We start from the raw sequence: 21231 nt of genomic DNA, 5'->3' as shown, positions 1-21231 counted from the left end.
AAAGAGAGGAGCCAAGGTGTGCCCAGCTTCTAAAATGCTTTATACATTTTTGCAACATGATGTCTGAACTGGTCTGAACTACAACTGGTCTGAACAAGTCTAAAACTTTTGGAAGCCAGGTGTACATACCCTGTGGAGAAAGAGATGGACAAGAATCTCACTCTGACGACTGCTGTCAGAGTTTCTTGTCTTCTCTAACAAGAATCTCTATTGGGCTGCGGTGTCACCAGTATGTGTGTTCCGCTGACACACTGCACTTTGTGGCCATCACAAAAGGTGACATGCCAGACTGGCCACTTCTGCAAGCGCTGAGTGGTTGCACCCACATGATGGCAGCCATTGTGAGAGCCTCTGTGCCAATAAGGTAGCACGAGTGTGGGTGAGCAGTGGGCGGGGATGGGAAGAATGACGAAGGGACAGGGAGGAACAGACTACAGGTCAGGGCAGGGGGGTGTTGAGACCAGGAAAGGGGAGGTATCAGTGGCAGCCGTGTCACCAATATCCTACCTCCTTCTTGAACTTGATCACCGGACCTGGGTTCCCTTGAACTTGCGCCAGCAAAGTGGACCCATTCGGACCGTAGAGGCTTGCTCCAGGGCAAGGGACAAATGTTCCCTTACCTCAAGGATCTGAAATTCCCCCGTGTTATGCAGCATGAGCCCCATTGTCTCGGCTGCATTGGCACCAGTGCAATTAGGTAGGATTCGGCTGCGAGTGTCTTTTCTAAAGAGGGTTTGTGCTTCCTGGATAGGCAATGAGCTCTCAACGAGAAGAAGAAGAATCATTGGAGGTACAGAGTCCAGTAAAATCAACGGACTGACCGAGAGAAAGACGTATGACACCTATGCTTCTTCGTCTGGTTACTCCTCCGAGGATGACTGTGCAGGTACAAAAGTGGTCCTTGTCTGAAGACAGCAGCAATGACACACCTCCCAGCAGAGAAGTATGATGCATTTGACCTGTTTCTTGCCAAGAGGGTTTTGTTTATGACTTGGATAAGAGCAATGTTCCTGCTAAGCTCACAGCCGCACAACTCTCAGCTGAACTCCATGCACCTTGAAGCACGGTTGAACTGGAAGTCAATGATAAATGCCAGGAAGATGCTGCTACACAGCTATGGGTCCACTCTGTGCAATGACACAATGTTTAGGGGGAACCCTGGATGGGAGGAAAATGTGCTTAGGATATCTTCATATCTTGCTTTGTCTGCAACCCAGTATATCTTTGGTCTCTTAGGGGGAGGGCAGGCATAGCATTTAGCAGCGGTTCAAGCAGGTCCTTCACCTACAGTGTGATCCTAGCCGTGCAACTTGGCTTCCATGCATGCACACCAGCAAGACAACCTATGATTCAGCTACCCCTCTTGCCCCTCTCCTCATGTTTCAGGCAGCCTGTTCACCTTGCTTTAAAAATATTTTAAAGCAGCATGTATATGTGTTCAGCTTACCAACAAAAAATGTAACTTCAGTTGCAACACTGACCTGGGGACTGTGCGTCACACGTGCTTGCCGTCACAGGCACTAGCCAGTAAATGCCCATCCCTGTACCGCCATTGACTTTTCCCTGACTTAGAATGAACCATCCTCACAACAAGCAAGCTATTTTTTCAGCTCTTGCCCCAGGCCAGAAAAAGCTGTGTTTCTGTACTGAACACAATGAGGCCATGTCTAAACCAGCCTTACTGCTCTTCAGTTGTTAGTAGATTTGGCTCTATGATCCAGGAGAAAATAATGAATCTAGAAAAGGGATTAATAAATATGTCCACAGAGCCTCCTAAGTCAAGTTAGGCACAACGCTATATAACTTTGCAGCTCTGGTGCAACCACACCAATGGGGTGTAAGCTGCGTCTTGCATTTGGGGGGGGCAGTCGTGGAGGCCTCCTCAAGGTCATGGAATGTTTATTTACTTTCCTTGGGGCTCCATTGTGTCTGCATCAACTCTGGGAAGTTGCAAAGGATTCGGCCCTAAAGCTCTCTAAATCAGCAGTTCTCAAACTTTCTGGTCTTTGGAGCCCTTTACACCAAAATGGAACCTTGGAGAGCCCCACTGGTGCATGCATGGAGTCTCAGGAAGCCGAGATGGCAGCCACTTATGGTGTGCTCATGGTACCCCTGAAGAGATCTTGGGGAGTCCCAGGGCTTCACTTTGAGAAACGCTGCTTTGAAGGTTACCAGGCCAAAAAAATAAAGGAAAGAAAATCAGCACTGTTGGTAATGCTGACTTTGATCAATGGTCTGGATAAAGACAGAGCACAATTGTAGCCAGATTATGGCCATAAAGACTGACTGGTTGCTCCATGTTTCACCAGGAAAGCAAAGAGGGTATGGGGAAGCAATGGGCAATTGCAATGTTAGTCAGTTGAACTAGCTCGAAAGAAAATAAATACCACCTTGAACATCCTTTTCCTCCTCCTGAATAGACACAAGACCTGAATTGAGAAAGAGTCAGGATTGGACAGATCATGACCACTTTGAGCACCAAGGAAACAGATTCATGATTGATTCAAAGCCAGTGAGCAAGAGAGAGAGAGAGAGAGAGAGAGAGGAGAGAAGGAAACTATGTTTGCTAGCTAACCATGCTCTTCTTTCTTGTAGGTCATACTTCTTTGGACCAGAATGCTAATGATTCTGGGTTCAGGAATGCCCTCTCCAAAGTCCATTCTTTTTTGTGGCTGGTACTTACATCACCAGGTAAGTGGAAGAGTCATAACTGTTTTAGTCAAAGGATTGGTCTTGGAATATACAAGATAGGGAAGGAAATTAAGCATATCTAGACTACAAACCTAGATCTATTCCATGCTAGTTTCAATCATATGGCTTCCTTTAGCCTGGAAACCTGGGGGGGATGAAAAGAATTCTGCTTAGAGAGCTATCCTAGCCCTTCTCACAGAACTACAATTCCTGTAGTGATTGTTAAGCCAATTAGCCTATAGTGTAGTTGCGTGCCCGAAGAATTAAAGGCTAAGAATGAAGGCACGGGGAGGGTGAAAGGGGTGTTTTGGGATGAGTTGCCCCAAGGAAGGGTGGAATCTCGGTGGCTTGCCATTTTCAGATCTGCGATTAGATGCAAAGATTCCAGCTGCCCTACTTCCAAGTCAATGCAATTGGGATGAAAGTGAAAGCCAACTGTACAGGCTGCTGTGAGTGGTAAAGAAGTCCAAAAGCTTGTAAGTAAGGGTGAGATGTAAGCAGAGCTCTTTTAATGCTCCTGGGGGGTGCATTTACAGGTCGATTCTTTGGACTGCTATACTGGTGGCTTGGGACCACGTGGTACCGCTTCACGACAGCAGCATCTCTCCTGGACGTCTTTGTCTTAACAAGGTCAGTGTGGAAGGAGTCCAGCATGCACAGCAGTGGGTGGGCTGTGATTCCTCAGCTGAGAAGTAGCCATCAAGCAGGAGGTGAATCATCAAATACTTCTCGGATTGGATGCACTCAGGCTTCCTGTGTTCCCGCAAGATCCTGCAGACAGCAGCAGGCCATGAGCAGTGCTTGCTGTGTATTGCCTCCTCCAACCAGTGGTGTGAGGTTGGGGAGTGATGGGGCAGAAGGCCCATCGCATGTTCCGTTGCAGTAGGTGAAATGGGGAAGGGAGAGAATAGAGACACAGAGTGGCGTTCGCTCCATGTCTCTTCTTACGTTTGGTTCCTCCCTTGAGGAATTTCACCTCTCCTTTTGTTCCATGTCATGCTGCCCCCACCAAATTGTCAAAATAGCCTCCTTCATCTTTGCTGCCTATGAATAGGGCAGTGCCATTTTTGCCTAGAACTATGGAGATCTGCGAAGCGGACCAATCAGTAGACTTTTATCTGGTGCTTATTTTTTCATCCCTGTGTTCTGTACCCAGGAGTTATCCAAACCTGAAGAAGTTGCTTCTGTGGTTGCTCTTGCTTCTGCTCCTGACTGCTGTCGGCTACGGTGAGTTTCTTATTTGTCCTTCGCTGTCCTCCTGCTGCACAGCCTTTTTTTTCTGTGGCTCCCTGTAAAGAACAGGGCAAAGCCAGTCAGAGGTCTGCAGTCCTATGAACCGTGGTGGCCAAACTGTGGCTCGTGAGCTACATGTGGCTCTTTGACATCTAGGGTGCAGCTTGTGGAACTATGTTGGCTGAGCTCCCTTTTGCATTCCAATTGATATAAAAAATAAATAAGAAATTTTCAAGCTTTATGATTATTTACTGAGTATAAACTGGATTAAATGCAAGCTTAACATCCACCGGATTAAAATGTCAGTTTAATGTTCTTAGTGAGTAAGCGTATTTCAGAATTGAAATACTTCTTAAATATTGTGACTCTCAAGCATCTGAATTTTATTGTATGTGAACTACTCCTGTTGAAAGCGGTATGTAAATATTCTTAATAATGTCACTCTTACGTTAAGCAAATTTGGCCACCTTTTATATTAAAAAATTGCCTGGGATTAAAATCCATTTCCTGTCTCCTGCAGTAGTCTCTCCCTCCAAACCTCCAAAAGCAGCTCCATTTTACTTTATTTTAGGCATCATAAAAAGACTTGATGAAACATACCTCCCATATTCTTCTGCTGATTTCCTGGGAGGAGGGGAAAAATAATGTAATAAGCAAAAAAGGCTTTGCAGGATCCAGCAGAGACCAGTTAGACGCCTCTGGAACATCCCAAGCAAGGCATACGCATGATGGATATCCAGCCCCAGCAGCTAGTATTCAGAGATGTACTGCTCCGGAGGTTGTATTTTGCCAACATGGCTGGTGGCTTTGGCTAGCAAGGAAGTGAGGAAGGAGAGCAATGAGCAAGGGAGGTGGGAGGGATGGATGAGCAAACTAGGTGGAGGGCAAATGATGGTCACTGATGGTGTATTTGTGGAGCCCCGAAGCGGTCTTGGGGAGCCCCAGGGCTCCTACGAGCATATTTTGAGAAATGCTGGCCTGCGCAAGCTGTCTTCACCACAACTTCTGGTGAATTCTGTATTTATTATGCAGTATATGAATTACTTCCTTTCAGAAGTAAATCTACTGTAGATTCGACTTCTTTGGGCAGCCTTTGGAACTGACATTTAAAATCTACCTGGATACTTATTTGGACCTCTTCTATACTTCCAAGTTTTCTTGAGTCAGACAATCTGTTTCTTCTGTTGATGTCAGGTGCTTGGTATTTTTACCCCTTTGGTCTCCATCCTTCTATGTTTTCTTGGGGAGCTCTGAAGTCGTCTCCTCCTGTTGCCAGGAAAGGCTATGAAGCAGGAGACTCTGCTCTGCTCTCAGAGGTGAGTACTGAACAAATCTCGGGAGTCAGCTTGGGGAGTTGGCTACAGCATTCCCTTCACCTTGGTTCATTTCACCAGACTATCTGGGAATGCAGAGCAGAACAGAAGAGTTCTTTTTTTTCCCTTGGCAGGGTGTAATTACGTACAATAATTCCATCATTATACAAAATTTAGGGTGCAATCCAGAGCACCCCTTCGGCCAGTGCAGGTCCCTTGAGCCAGCTGAAGAATGTTGTGAAAATGCTGTAAAGCACTTTCAAGTTACTCTTGGGGGAGAGAGGCCTGCACACATCTGTGCACTGGCCTCTCCATGCCGATGCAAGCCCTGGGGCCTAGTAAGTTTGCACTGGCTGAGTTTGGCTGGCACAGGGGTCTGGAGAAGGTGTGGGGAGGGCAGGGAGGAGGTATTTTGGAGCGGGGGAGGGTGGGCAGCGGGCGTTCCTGGGTGCGCGTGAGCAGGGAGCGGAAGGTGGGGGTCAGGATCTGGCATTTATGCCGGATCCTAGCCCTATTCTTGAGCAGCCTGGAACAGCTCCAGGCTGCTCAAATTTGCGCCACTGATTTAGGTGATGCAGATCCGAGTAGCCCCATTGGGGCTGCTGCAGCTCTCCCTGGGAAAAGGAAAAAAATTTCCTGTTGCCTTGGGCTGAGCCTCAGACAGCCCCATTTTATAATTTTGGATTGGTTCCTGAGCCCCCCAAAATTCACTCCCAACTAGAATACAGAATGATAATTATGAAAACAATGCAATTCCTATTCAACTATTTATGTAATTACCTTAAAGTAACATAAGTCCAGTCCTGTGCACGCTGCCTGGAAGCGATGGAAATGTGGATAATAATAAGCTCACGTATTTCTCTCTTTCTCTTCTGCCGCTTCTGGGTGAAAAGGCACAGCAGCAGATTCTGTCCCAGCTTCAGGCCCTGGAGAGACGTTTTGAGTCCCTGGAGGCTGCGGTGACAGTGCTGGAACTGCAGAGAGGGAAGACACCTGATGGGGCCGCTCTGTCACAGGATGATACCCTGGTCCTGCTGGACAGACTGGTGAGGCAACGAGAGGCCGCCTTGAAAGAGGAGCTCCACCAAGAGGGAAATCGGCACCTCCAGGTAGGGCAGCTGCAGCAGAACAGGGCATGGCGGGAGCAAGGAGAGTTTTATTTCTATTTATAGTTTTTTTCAAATAAAGACCTAGTGTTTAATAAGCACTGACTATAGGTGCTGTGCATTGGTTAAACAATGATGCAGAAAGACATGGCACAAAAGAAAACAGGGCTGGGGAGGGGAGGGGAAAAAAGCGAATTCAGGTACCAAAAACAGGAGAGGTCTTATGTGTGGCCATCAGGGATACATTGGATTCCCAAGTCACTGGAGTTTTCCTGCTCTAGCTGGCTGCAGTGTCCCTTCCTGCCACTGTCTGGTGAAACTGACATAGCTGAGATCAGCCAACCCCTCTCCTTATAAAGTTTCCCTGTAGCACAAGAAATAAAATGCCTGGGTTCCCCTGTCATGCCCCCTCATTTGATTCTGCTGGCTGCCAAGCAGTGGACTGTGGAGGCTTGTTCTGTAAACCATGCTCCAGTTTCTTCTGTGCTCGTTTCCTTGCAGAGTGATCTGAACGCTTTCCGATTCCGGCTGCAGAAGGACTTTGACAGTCTCCTACAGAAAGTCTCCGAAGCTTCTCAGGTAAAACACAACTTCACCTTTTGTAAAGGTGCAAGATGCTGCAATTTGTACACACTGAAACATCTTGCAACATACATGACCATGACCCAGCTAAGTTAAACAATTCTCCGGTTGATGTCACTGAGGGCCCAATCCTATCCAACTTTCCAGCACTGATGCAGCTGCAGTGCAGCCTGAGGTAAGGGAACAAACATTTCCTTACCTTGAGGAGGCCTCTATGACTGCCCCCCCCACATCAGGATGTAGCATATGCCGTATTGGAACAGCTGCATCAGTGCTGGAATGTTGGATAGGATGGGGATTTAAGAGACAGATTTAAGCAGATGCTTAACTCTCTTATCACCCACCCTGTTATAGCATGCAACCATGCCAAGAGAGGTAAGTGATGCCAGGAGGTAAGTAAAAATATCTGTAAGCTGCCCAATCACCTGTGGGTCTCCCCGAACCTATACCAGCCATTTTACTGGCTTAAGTCTGAGGCGAGCCAGAGGGCATTCCACAGAAGGATTTTAGAGATAGAATTTGGGCACAAGTCACTGCCCCTGGATCCCTCCCTCCCTCTTGAACACCCCTCCCAGTTCCTCCCCATCACACCCATTATCTCCTCCTCCCTCCGCCAGCCCCTACTGTCAATTTACCAGTGCCAAGGGAGGCCTCCAGAAGTGCCCTATGGTGGCCCAGCTTTCTACCATAAAGAATGGCAGTAGGATTGGGGCCTTGGTCATTGAAATGAAAAATATTTGGAACCTGACACTGTGTATGTTTTGCTCAGAAGCAAGTCTCACAGCAGGGCTGATCATGCATGAAAGCGTCTCTAGGTACACCTGCATACCTTGGTAGAACCATTGTTAATCTGTACTGGTTACAGTTAGTCACATGTTCCATTCAGTCCAAGTACAATCTGTGTACAGCACACGTGGTTTGTTGGTCTGTAGTCTGTGACCAGGTACGGTCATTCATATAGAAATGTATCCCTGGCACTTGGTTGCAGACATTCTACTACACCTGGGTGCAGTATAGTCATTGACGTAGTAGTACATTTTGAAAGGCAGGTGTCTGTCGTGACGTCACCCCAGCTGTGCTGCACTAAGATACTGTGACCTCCCCGCCTTAAAAAAAAAAAATCAGTGGTGCTCATCTTCAGTAGAGTGACTTCTTCTGCCACTTGTTTCTACTTAGAAATGTATTCGACCTCATTGGAAGATCTAGCTCACATCATCCAGAATGCTTGGAATGGTTGCAGTGGTTTAAAATAAATGTATAAAATTTAAAAAAAAGAATCCCAGATAAATATAAAAGGTGTAATAGAGTGCTAGCCTCTGCATGCTTAGTGAAAACTAAGTCCCATTCAGTAGGACTTACTCTCAGATAAATCTGTATAGGATTGCAGCCTCAGTGTAATATGAACTAAGTATTGTCCTTTGGGAAAGAGGATGGCCTAGACATGAACATATGCTCCTAGGTACATTTCTCCCATTTGGCATCCTGCTGAGTCTGATACTTTGCTGATAAGGTCCTTTGGGGGGGGGGGAACGTTTTAAAAGCATCACCTGAACGCTGCTGCTGATGACATCATTGCTCCAGAGGTAGGAGAGGTAGCTGGCAGGAAGGGAGTGAGTTCCAGAATGCATCTTCCCACATCTTGTTGATCTTTTATTGCTGATCTATTTCCTTCATATTTTGTATGTTCAAGCCCCCCCCCCCATCTGCAGGGGATATGTTTCCAGGCTCCCACCCCAGATACCAAAACCGCAGATAAAAGGGATGCTATACTTACTTACTGTGTCACCAAACACTCCTGTCTCTTCCTTTGCAGCTTGTTATAGAATCTTCCTGCTCCCTGTAAGTGTTCTCTTAGTCTCCCTGCTCTGGAAACTGCTTCTTGCATTCCTCTTCTAGCATTCTGTAACAGGCTTCAGAGGAAGAGTGATTGGCACCACAGAAAAGGAGAATAGATAAGGAGCATGCAGGGGCTGGAGAATTCCAAATAAGTGATTCTGTGGATATTGGATCTGCAGATATGGGGGGACACCTGTATTTCTCAAGCAGGAGGTTTCATACATAAGATTCTACTTCATTCTCATCTGATTTTACACAGTCTTTTGTGTATCAGGGAAAAAAAGTGGATTAAAATACAGATTGTGGTACTTCTGTAATTAAAACTATTCTTACCCTGTCCTCAGTGGATATGACAAACAGCTGTGCTCCCTAGGCTTTCTGACATCCTTTAAATACTCACAGAGTTTCAGCAACTTTGCCAGATATTTTTGTTAACCCATTTCTGCCCAGCCCACCGGTGTACACATTTGATCCCTGTTGGGTATATGCAATGTTGGGCAGAAATGGCTTAAACTACCATCACTTTTGTCTGAACAATTGCCCTGAAACCACTCCACTGCTCTAGCTACTTTTTACGGCTAGTTTACATAGTGTTTTCAAGATGCGAACGTGTTTTGTCTTCCTCAGCTCATTCATTGTCACAACATTGCATGATGCTTATCAATATTATTCCCATTTTACAGGTCAAGGTTGAGATTGGGAAAGTTACAGTGCAATCCTAGGCATCTTTACCCAGAAGCGTATTCCATAATATTCAACAAAATGTGCATAGAATTGCAGCCTTACAGATCCTGTGTGGGCCTTGTGCTGCTGGAACTCCTATTCTTGTAGCACAAAGCCCTTTACAGCAGCGCAAAAGCTAGGCCACGGTAGCGTGCTTCTGGGCTACTGTTGCAAACGGGCAGCTCTGACCCACAAAGTGTTTCATCTGATTTAAAAAATGGGATGGTCCAAAAAAAAGCTTGTATCTTAAGACCTGTCCATCTATTGCTGTGGCTTCATACGCAGTTCCAGGTAGACACACTGTGGTGCCCATTCTGGTGTGGACTCCTGTGCAGCTGGCTTCATCTTACCCTACTGTTTCCTTGCCTTGACCAGTGCTGTTCCTCCCGCAGGAGACAGAGACCCGGATGCTCCAAATGACTTCGCAATGGCAAAGGTAATTTCAGCACCCTCAGCAAGCAGTTGTGTAATATGGCCATTGCGATCTTATGAAAACAGAAGAGTGGGAATCTGTGTGACCCGGAGGGATTGTCATTTTAAACAAAGCATGGTTGTTCTATGCAAGTGACGTTATACCTCTCTTGAAGAAGAGGGTGTACAAATCAATGTATCCTGCCTCCTTGGTGTCTGCACTGCTTGCATAATTTTACAGCTTTAACCGAATGTCAGAGGCATCTCAAAAAATGTTTATGTTTGTTTTTGAAGCTCTGCACAGGAAGCCATGATGGGTAATTTCCAAAATGGGATGGCCACACTGGAGGCACAGCTGGCAGACCTGAAGAAGGAATTTATGATATTGACCTCTGACCAGAAGGCATTGTCAAAACACGTGGAGTCTATTCCAGGACAGATCAAGGGAGTGCGGGAAGATGTGAGTTTCTGTCTCACCTTCATTGCACTTAGGAGGCCTTGAGTATTATCCCTCTTGTAGTACAGCCAGATACTTCTGTTAGGAGCTTGATGGAGGCTCTACTGTTTTTCCACACTTCTTTTTCTGGTATTTTGTCAACCTCCTTCAGAATTTTTGTAAACTACCATGTGTATAGTCTTCCTCATCTGTCTTCTTGCACATGCATGTGTACACACACAGAGAGAAACCTCTGATTTTATCAGAATCTTCCTATATTTCTGCATTTTCTAAGAATCTTCCTAGATTGCTAAGCATCATGTCCAGGTCCACACAGAGTGGCATTGTTGGAATATCGCTATACTGTCCTTGTCAACATCTAAAAACCAGCACTTTGCCTGTATCTGTTGGTGGCGATAAAGTCTGCACTGCAACCACAGTAGTCCTTCCATTACCAGATCATGTGGAGGGCCTGGTTTACTTTTTCACTCAGTACACTTTAGGCATTCAGGTACAGACTTGGAGCATAAGGTCCGTCAAAAAGTAAGACCAAGCGCCATCTCCGTCAATGGGTTGGTGCAATCCCTTCAGTCCCCAAATCCAGCACGCTTTCAAAATTGAAAGAAAAAGGAATTGTATCATAAAACATAAAGTGTGCGAAGAAAGTACTCTTGCTGTACAACAATCTCTAGTTCATAGCACTGATAGATCGGATTGGTGCGTGTAAGGTACAGAAAAAGTGTATTTCAGTGTAGAAGATCAAAGCCCAGATCGGGCAGCCAGTCTTTTTCTGTACACTTTTTCTGTCCCTTGATCTGCAGATGCCCTGCTATTCCACATATTGAGAGTATCTGCACCTTGCCTGAGAATCCATCTTGCCTCATAGAATAGTTGGTGAATTTGCTAAAGTGGATATAGCATTTCCCCATCCTCCTTACCTGCATTCTCTCATGAAAGGCCTTCATTTATCCATGCTTCCTTTGCCTGTTTTAGCTGGAAGCTCAGTTTCCCACATGGCTCAGCCTTTTCCTGTCCCAGCCTCGGGAGGATGGATCAGGCAGTCGGTTCCTCCAGCATGAAGAGCTAGAGGAACGGCTCCTCAAGCTGGAGCGCAAGATCCTTGCCAAGATTTCTGAGGACCAGAAGTTGTCCACGCGGGATGTCGGGATAGCACTCCAAAGGGAAGGAGTCACGGGAGTCACAGAGGAGGTGAGAACACAGTCTGTTGGTTCAAGCAGTCTCCCTTGGGGCATTCTTGGGGGTTATGCTGGGGTCAGTGTTCATGTGAAGCATGCCCTTTTGTCCATGAATCTGGGCCGTTGGATCTGTACTTTGTGCCCATTGCTGCCTATCCACTTGTGCAGTAGTGGAACTGACTTCTGTCCTGAGTGGCAGGCAGCCATCTTGCCTTGAAACATCATTCCAGGACAGGGCAGCTTCCTTAGGTCCCCATATAAATCACAGTGAACCCTGAAAAAGAGATGGAGCGAGCTGTTCTCTTCTCTGCTTTGTCTTCACAAAGCTGCAAGAGTTTCTCCCTACTTACTACCACAGACCCATAGAGTGATATGGCTTACTTCAGGCATTCCTCAGATCTCTGATCCGGGGCAAAGTGGGAAGGGAAGAGCACTACGTCCCTTCTTCTGCCCTGGTGTAGCATGGTCACTACACAGCAAACATCTCATCTAGCCTCTCTGAGGTTCTTGTCCTTGCATTCAGTCTTGTTGTGTTGTTTCAGCAAGTGCACCTCATTGTGAACCAAGCCCTGAAACGCTACAGTGAGGATCGCATTGGAATGGTCGACTATGCCCTTGAATCGGGAGGTATGCAAACCAAGGAGCAGATAGTCTTTCTATCCTGATCACTCCTGAAGCATAGAAACAAAAAAAAGCCAATGACAGAAAAGTGGGAAGGTCATAGTGCTGCAGGATGGGTTGGAGTGGGATAACCAAGAATCCATTTTGCTTTTTCGAAAAGGCAAGTTTTAGCCCTCGTGTTGGCCAAGAATAAACCTAAGACCTTGTGGTCAGTTTCAGCAATAAGTTTAAAAACTAGAGAGGGCTGGTTAAAAACCAGAGAAGACACACACCTGTCATTTCTGAATAGTCAGCAAGCCTTGTTTCCGTCTGTAAACCTTTATTGGCATTAAAACCTTGTTTCTTCACTCCATGCCACAAGCTTCAACTTGTGCAGAAGGACCCTGTCCACCCACCCCACAGTGGTCCAACCAGAACAAAGCATGCAGTTTTGTGTGAAATGGTCCTAGTTGCACAATCTGGACTTTCTAGTTGTAGTACTGAGGATTTTCTGTTGCCGATTTCTGTTCCTTCAGTGAGTAGATGGCTTGTTCATCAGCTTTCTTGATCAGAGGGCTCAATGCTTCACTTCTCTTCACCCATGTCTTTTAATTACAGGGGCTAGTGTGATCAGCACCCGGTGCTCAGAAACCTATGAGACCAAGACTGCGCTGCTGAGTCTCTTTGGGATCCCCTTGTGGTACCACTCTCAGTCTCCCCGGGTCATTCTGCAGGTAGGGGTCACCAATTAAAAGTGCAAAGGTTTTGTTCTGCTTTTGCCTTCCAGTCATCATTCTGTTCTTTCCAAAGTATGAGGCTTAACTTGCTTATATCTTACCCTGGGACATTTTTAACTGAGCCTTCTTCCAAGGAGCTCAGGGCAGCATAAATGGGCATTATCCAACTTGATGCTTGCAACAACTCTGTGAGGAATGGGGGGGGGGGCAGAGAAAGAGAGAGACTGGCTCAGGGAACTTGATACACAAGCAGATGTCACAATGTTAACCAGAAATGGTTGTAGTGGTTGGAGGGCTTCTTCTCAAAGCTTTGTGTATAATGTGCATGATCCAGAATTTGAAATTGAGCACAGAATTAGTCTCCCTCTGCCTTTGCCTGGTCTTAGGTCAACTGTCCTGATTGTAAAAAGCAGTTTCAGGAAAAGTTGGGAACTAAGGAGATCTTGGGTGAGGCTTTTAGTGTTCACAATCTGGGATGCCTCTGTAGATTTGGACCCCCACGGAACTAAGAAGCTTACTGCATGGTGTCGAACAGGTCCCTGGATAATATACCTGATAGGCTGAGGGTTTCCACTTTGCATCATTGGCTAAGGTGATAGAGATGGGGAAACACTCAATGTAGCAGTGCACCTGGATCCTCCCTCTCTGACCAGCGAGGAGGGGGGGGGGGTTTCAGGAATGCACAGTGAAGCAGCAGGCACTCAATTGCTAGCTCTGTGTGTGTGTGTGTGTGTGTGTGTGTGTGTGTGAGAGAGAGAGAGAGAGAGAGAGAGAGAGATGACATGAAAGTATGTGGGAATAGGCACACCACATGGTGCTCCATTCACATTGACTTGCATTTACAGCAGCAGTAAATTGCCACTCCCATTTGCACTCAAAGTACTCTCTGAGCAGACCCATTGCATGTGTTTTGCCCTCTAATGGCCATGGACTGCAAGTGCAGAGAAGGCATTAAGGCTGAGGATCAAAACTTGCTGTATATGCAGGGGGATGTCCATAATGTTACCCAGGCACCGATCTCAATCTCATGGATCAGTGCCTTGGAGACAGTATTACAGGCATGTTAGTAATAATGGCAGGGGAGGCATTTCCAGTAACATCCCCACATCAGTTGCAATGTGGATTTACACCCTTATCTGCTCGACAGTTGAAGACAAAAGTACTTTCTCCCATATGTTTTCAGATGTAGAGAATCTACCTTTTCAATATGTAAATGAGTGCTCTTATCCATGAACTCGGCATCTGCAGGTGCCAAGCCAGCAACTGGAGGGCCTTAGAAGACCTCCACAGGCCTCAGAAGGCCTCCCGGCTTCCCCCGCCATTATACCGTGGTTAATGAAATCCCCTGCTTCTCTGGGCCCCAGAAGTTCTCTTGGATGCAACCAGAAGGCGCTTCCAGGAAGTCCTCTGAGGCCTTCCGGACACAGATTTAATTACCTATGGAATTCAGTATCCATGGGATCCTGGAATGGATCCTCCCCAGGTACTTAGGGTCCACTGTATTTATGTGCGATATCAATTACACATTTATGGTGGATTAAAAGTCTCTCAATCTGTTTCTGTGAAATGTTTTAAATCTTTGAAGTATTACCAGATGTTTGCCTGGTGAAGGTTACATTTTCCTCTTGACTGATGAATGGTCCTTGAGTATCTGAGAGTCAGGTAGGACCAAGTCTAATAGGGACACACTTGTTTCTGTTGTCTTAAAACCATGTGTGTGTGTTTAATTCATTATCTCCCTGCACTGCAGCCAGATGTCTACCCTGGGAACTGCTGGGCATTCCAAGGCTCCCAAGGCTTTGCTGTCATCCGTCTGTCAAGCAACATCCGACCCACTGCGGTGACGCTGGAGCACATCTCCAAATCTCTCTCGCCCAAAGGAACCATTCCCAGTGCACCCAAGGACTTTCAAGTCTTCGTAAGTCTTCTTTGCATGGAGATGGGGAATGCAGCAGGGCAGGGTAGAACAAGGTGCACAGCGGGCCATGAGTCAGAGAAGGAGGACTTCCTATGATGGGTAACTCCTTCCACTCCCTGGAGGCAGGCCTTCTAGAGGCTTTTAATGCTTTTGCTTCCTCCCAGCTTTTTGCCAGCCTGGAACAAAATAATTTGACCATCTCTGTCTTGATCACAACAGAGTTTGTTTTGGGCCTCCACAGCTGTTCCCAAGAGTTTGCAAGAACACTGCAGTTCTCTCAACTGCAGCCTTCTAATTCTCGCCCTGAAGTTGTTACTGGCCAATCCTAAGCCATCAATTCTTCATTCGAAAGCAGGAGATGATATATCAGAATTGGCCTAAAGAAAAGCCTTGCTGGAACACATCAAAGATCCATCTAGTCCAGTATCCTGTTTCTCAGTGGTCAACCAGAGGCTTCCAGGTCTACCAGTTGCTGGGGAACAACAGTGAAGAACTTACCTTCCACAAGCGAAGGTTGAAGGCAACAGTTCTCTCCCAGTGTTGTTCCCCAGCAGCTGATATTCAGAGGTACATCACTGTAAGAGCTAATAATCGTTGCCGTAGAACACACGTCTTTCACACATGTGTCTCTTTTTAAAGCTGTCTGACCTTGTGGTGATGGCTATATCTTGAGGCAGTGAATTTCACAAATTAAGTAATTTTTGATACGAAGAAACATTTTCTTTTCTCTGGCCCGAACCATCTGCTTTTTAAACCAGAGCAACCTCTGCTTTGTGGAAGGGACATGGTTCTTTGTCAGGAAAAGTGGCTTTCCGAGCATCCTACTGTTGGCATATAAATCTGCAGGCCTCAAACATAATTAACAAGGGAAAGGCAGGGGGTGGGACAAACAAGAGCCAACACTGGGTATATTTACAATACAAAATTTTATCTGCATTATGGCATTTTAACTGTCTTGGCGTCCCACCAAAGAATTCTGGGAATTTTTAGCAAGGTGAAGGTGCTAAAGTCTCTGTCAGATCTTTAGCCCTCTCACAAAACTATGATTCCAGGGTTTCCCAAGGAGAGGAAAATACTACTAAGATGGTTTAAGTCTTAGCGTAAATATGCTCCTGAAAGATTCCCAAATTAGATCTGCCTTTGGGAAAATGAGGAAGGAAATCTGAGTGTTCATAACTATCAGCCTCTTCTCCCCCGATGCTCCTATGTGTCCCTTCACCCCCCCCCCACTTGCCCTGTGTGTATTTCATTTTGGCATGCAGGAGTGGCATTTAATTGCACTTGTGTCCCTCCCCCTCTCTGCCCCTGTGATTGCTCTGTTCACTCCCGGGCTCTCCCCTCCTCTTCCTTTTCCCCCACACCCTCCCCCTCCCCAACCACTGTTTGTATTCCCAGGGCTTAGATGAAGAAGGCCAGCAGGAAGGCATCCTCCTTGGGCAATTCACATACGACCAGAATGGAGATCCCATCCAAACATTCCACTTCGAGGTAGGAAAGAGGACAAAGAAATGAAGTGGGGGGAGGTATCAAGTGCTGTCAAGGAGCAGGTCCCAGAGGGAGAGACTGACCCAGCAAGCTGAGCTCCCCTGCCTTTAAACTATAATCAGCTGACCTGGCCTGTGACATTTTGGTGGCTGTGGCAAAATATTCACACACATACACACTTTGAGCAAAAAATGTTTCTGTGTTGACAAAACCAAACCAGAGCTACGAGTGGCATGTTTAGCCTCACATCTAGTCTGACCCTTAGCACAAGTTTCTCCCTGCTTCAGCGGGGCAGGAATGTTGCAGCATTGTCCTTTTCCAGCCACTAGATGGCAGATTTTGAAGGAAATCAGACCAAGCTGGAATGAGAGAGGAGCAAGACCTTCTGTTCCTTTTCCCTGTTTCCCCCCCCCCCCCCAAAACAGGCTAATGTTCCTTTGGGTCCCAGCAGCCAGGAATATATTTCACCTCCCCTTTCTATCTGTTTTCAGGACGAAGACAGGAACGCAGTCTTCCAGCTGGTCGAGCTCCGCATTCTCAGCAACTGGGGCCATCCAGAGTACACTTGCATCTATCGCTTCCGTGTGCACGGCGAGCCCATCTCGTAACCCCTCTCGGCACCACAGTCTCGCTCGCTGGCTACCTCAAATTCTGCGGTAGGGAGATGGTGGTGGCAGAAAGGAAAGCCGCCTGGCTGGGGCAACACTTCGTTTTGCTCTGTTGCTCATAGGAGCCTGGGGAAGGACCCCGGCGGTCACAACCTGTTCACTCCCAAAACCTTTTCAGCCTGTAGAGGGGGAAAGAAGGCTGCTGCTCGATTTGATATTTTGTATCCAGTTGCTTTTTAAATGATTTTTTAAATACAGTTCATATCTTCCCCATCTCTGCCCCCCCCCCACAATGAAAATGGGTTTCCAGGTGTTCCTTTTGAGAGCCATGTCAGGCTCCACATCTAGTTTTTGCAGCGTGCCTGTAATTATCATATGGGGGTGGGGTGAAGGACTGTATTTATGAGATCTGCCTGACAGCAGGGCAGTAAGCAACTTTTGTGCTGTTGCTCTTTCCTTTCCTGGAGTGGGGTTGGGAACAGTGTTGTTACATAAATGTATAAGCTGACAGTATTGACTGTAAGGGGTGCCCACATAGCTGCATCGTGGGAACAGGCCACGCTGTAGAGGAAATCAGGCACTTTGCTTACAAGAGACAGGAAAACATTTGAAAACTGGAGGCTGCAGTCCTGAAGGGCAGAGAAGTGTCTGGGTCTCCCCCCCCCCCCGGCGGCAAAGACTGGAATAGTAAACTTGTGCAGTATCCAGATCTCTTTGGCTATGTTACTTCTTATTAATCTCTTAAAACCTTCAGATCGGAAATGTCTGAAGTCAGAACCATCCCCAGTTCTCCTAGCCAAATGGAGAACTGCTAGGCTGCTTAAGGCCCAGGTGGCAGCTGCTTCCTGTAGATGCTTGCCAAAGGGGGTGTCCAAGTAACCATCTATTGAACTGTGCCTATGTACCAAATGCCTGCCAAGTGTCAAGGATAACCTTTCCACAAATCTGCATGCAACCATAAGGCGAGAACTGGGGAAGCAGAAAAGACTGTACAGGATGCAGGGAGGGGAATTGGTTTTGAACATTCCCCTATGTTTATTAAAATAAAAAATAATAATAAACCTCCTCGCACATAGAAAAACAGCTGAGTAGGGTAGATTAGAAAATTTAGCTTGCAGGAGGTTTCTTGTAGTGGGGGAGGAAAGCATTCAAAATAGACAGCCCCTTCCTTGAGCCTGCACTGGTACGCATCTACTCTGCCACCACATTCTGTTGCAAGCACAGACCAGCTCCACCTAGAGAAAGTTCTGGTACAATTCTCAATAGAGCTGGGTAAGATACTATAGCTGACCAGCTTACAAGGGGTTATATTTATACTGAACCAGTCACCTGTATTCATTCTCTCTTCCCCCCCCCACCCCACAGCTGCATTCAAAAGGAAGATCCTTTCTGCTACAGCCCCCTAATGCTATAATTGAAAGCAAGGTGAAGCACTGGTGTTGCTAGAGGAGGGGGCAAAACCCTAAGTTTTTTGTGCCTCCTGACTACTGGTGTAAAGCAGCCTCTCCCCCTCATCTTCAGTGCTAGTCACTCATCTTCAGTGCTAGATGCTTCAGTGCAGCATCTTCAGTGCTGCAAAAGCAAGGAGGAGGAGCTGCTTTACACCAGCGGCCAGGGGTCTGAAGATACAGTATCCTGCAACACCAGTGGGGTGAAGACAGTGAGATTGATCTTGATAGCAGCCTGCTGTGGTTCTACTCACCCCTTTCCCAACTAAATAGCATCTAGGCCTCCGTTTTCAAGAGGGGACTGAGCGGAATGCGACTTGACTAGCCTTTGTGGCAGTCATGAGGTCACTGCCCCCAGCAAGGGTATAGGTGTTCTAGCACACATACAGAGGATTGATTTTTTTTTTTAAGTACTGAAATCCTGGGAGAAGCAGAATTCACATAAACCTGCACCCACCCTTGGAGCAGAAGTTTTCATCCTAAGTTCAGAGATGAAGCTGGGCTGCTGCTGCTACTGCTGTCTTCAGCTCCCAGTTCCTCTGTTTTGTTTTAATATCATCCCCTTCTAAAATTGCCCACTTAAACCTACCCATGTAAACACAAGGCATTGCTACATATCCATCAGGAATGACAAGAGGGTAAAATCTATTATTCATTTCACATACTACAAAGGGGAAGGGACAGGGCAGACTCAAGGTTACACACGGGAACTCAAAGAAACTGGCCCTAGGATCAACAGGAAAGTGACAGGACTGTGTGGACCTTGCCACTTCAATGTGAGAAGGCCATGAGGGTTAATGGCTCTGACCCAGATGATGAAATGCAAATACTCTTAAAAGCCTAAGCAATGCTTAGTTAATAGATAACTATGTGATGAAAACTCCACTCCCCTTTACCCATTTTCCATCATATTTTCAGAAGCATGCATAGGCTTAGTTCATAGTACTAATATCTGTAAACTTAGGTATAATAGATAGCCATGGATGTTTACTGTTAGAACCATCCAAGAGTAAGCTCATGTAACTGGCATTGGGGCATCAAAGTACAAGTGCTTATGGAGGCACACCAAACCATAAGTTTTTCCATTCTTGTGTGGCTACCATTTTAAACAATGGAAAGCTAGATGGTCCAATCACCAGGCAAGAGAATATGCAGTTAATGTCTGTTTCCCACCTCTCCAACCTTTGTCAGGATTAGAACACAGCATCTCAAGCAAGCTCCGATAATGCCGAGCAGCCTTTTGATGGACCTGCCTTGACACAGCACCAGAGGCCAATTCCAATATTAGACATTTCTATGATGCAAAGAGGGGGTGCAATGGTAGAATGCCACTTCTTTGACATGGCGCAAGGGCAGAACTGCAACATTGTGGGTGGTTCAGGCTTGGATTTAGCTTACAACATTAAATAAATCAGTCGTAGTTTTTTCCAACCCTTCTCTTTCATTTTAAAGTCAAAAGATAGGAAATAATGAATCCCCCTAAGATTGCACCAGTGTTGAGATCAGCATCTCTATGATGACCACAGGCCTGTAGCAGCCCACTGCTTTTATCATTGAACAGGCTGCACTGTAACAATCGCTTTATGGGTTTAGATCAGCTGGGGGGATGAGGATTTAAAAAAGCAAAGCCACATATCAAAGAAAAAGCTAAGAAATGTTTTAATCTATACTTTAGTCCTTATCTTTGTACTCTCCCAAAGGTGTGTAAGGGGTGGTGGTTAAGCACTGATTTTTAACGTTTTCTGCTCATTTTCTACCCCTTGTATGCAATATCTGATTGCCCTGAGGAGAAAGTTAAGAGAAGTTTGTAAGGGTATATACACAAGATGAAACGTTTAAAATTTCTACTCCGCTGTAACTCCCTAACCATAATGCCGTATCCACAATCTCATTAGGGATGTCTGGACCATTACATGTGTTGAAAACAAGATAAAGTGATGCTACAGCTTAAATCAGACTGAGTGCCTGCAGAAAGGATGAAGGATAGTGTTACTCTTTTGGTCGGTCTTCATGCCTACAGCCCTATCAGCATGCAGTTGGAGGGAGCAACTGATAATTCATGCATCCATTGACTTCATGGTATGAATTTCTTATCTGCATCAACTCCCTGACTGTGCAGGCACTTTCATGCAGGCTTAACCTGTTTGTTTTTTTTTACATTACCACAAGGCATACAGACAGACAACCTGTTCCCTAGATAGAACGATAGCATCTCTGTCTCCAAAAGATTAACAAGTGTAATGTCCTTACAAATCAGTGTGCTTGGCAGGGTAGGAGCAAGTACGAAACACCTTCCCAGCATGACTTCTCTTTTCTTCCTTTTGGCCTCGTGTTACGCTTCTTCTTAGGAAAAACAGCTTATCTATAACGCAGGCGACTTTGATTCCTACTGAACTCTGCAGCCTGTTGCAAATGCTGCACTGTTTTGATTTGTAGCAACAGATTGTAATTTATGCCTATGCAACAGAAACCCAAGACAATAAATTATTTTTTAAAAAATGGTTTGAGAGACTGTTGGTGGCGAGGGGGCTCTTAGGAAGGGGGGTTAAGGATATCAAAACCAATTCTTCTGCAAGAAAACAATTGTGCACTGGACCCTCTTTTACAGTCAGTGCCCCCTTCCTCTCTCATGACATACTAGAGTGACTTCTTCCCTACCCTCTCCCAAGAACATTTCATATTATATGCAGCAACAGCCTAGATGTGAAGATCTAGGCTTGTAAGAGGACCAAAATTCTAACCTTGTTGCATGCAGGGGAAGCATGTTCCACATTCCCATCAAAAGGCAATCTTGTAGAAGAAAAAAAAATGGCATCTATCAGTGTGGCCAATTCATGAGGTTCAGTTTTCAGGGGAAGGAACAATGTACTCCTCACGGGTAAAGCCATCAGGCCAACATCTCATCTTA

General features: G+C 46.1%; 1 protein-coding gene across 2 annotated transcripts in view; it reads left to right on the top strand.

Moving 5' to 3' along the window:
• Window positions 1-20825, top strand: part of SUN2 (Sad1 and UNC84 domain containing 2) — a 34080-nt gene extending 13255 nt beyond the window's left edge. The window contains exons 4-18 of one of the 2 annotated variants that reach the window (XM_066633314.1): window positions 752-886; window positions 2596-2691; window positions 3228-3321; window positions 3848-3918; window positions 5119-5240; window positions 6131-6346; window positions 6845-6922; window positions 9877-9920; window positions 10190-10355; window positions 11325-11540; window positions 12070-12154; window positions 12746-12861; window positions 14615-14782; window positions 16178-16270; window positions 16759-20825. In XM_066633314.1, the coding sequence (XP_066489411.1) occupies window positions 752-886; window positions 2596-2691; window positions 3228-3321; window positions 3848-3918; window positions 5119-5240; window positions 6131-6346; window positions 6845-6922; window positions 9877-9920; window positions 10190-10355; window positions 11325-11540; window positions 12070-12154; window positions 12746-12861; window positions 14615-14782; window positions 16178-16270; window positions 16759-16875 (1817 nt within the window). In that variant the 3' untranslated portion in view covers window positions 16876-20825. The remainder of the gene's footprint in view (window positions 1-751; window positions 887-2595; window positions 2692-3227; window positions 3322-3847; window positions 3919-5118; window positions 5241-6130; window positions 6347-6844; window positions 6923-9876; window positions 9921-10189; window positions 10356-11324; window positions 11541-12069; window positions 12155-12745; window positions 12862-14614; window positions 14783-16177; window positions 16271-16758) is intronic. The other variant, XM_066633315.1, reaches the window with a different exon arrangement.
• The last annotated feature ends 406 nt before the right edge of the window (window positions 20826-21231 follow it).

Source organism: Tiliqua scincoides, chromosome 7, assembly GCF_035046505.1.
Source record: "Tiliqua scincoides isolate rTilSci1 chromosome 7, rTilSci1.hap2, whole genome shotgun sequence".
Classification (NCBI taxonomy): domain Eukaryota; kingdom Metazoa; phylum Chordata; class Lepidosauria; order Squamata; family Scincidae; genus Tiliqua; species Tiliqua scincoides.
Note: the sequence above shows the minus strand (reverse complement) of the source record. Positions and strands in the feature narration are given on the sequence as shown.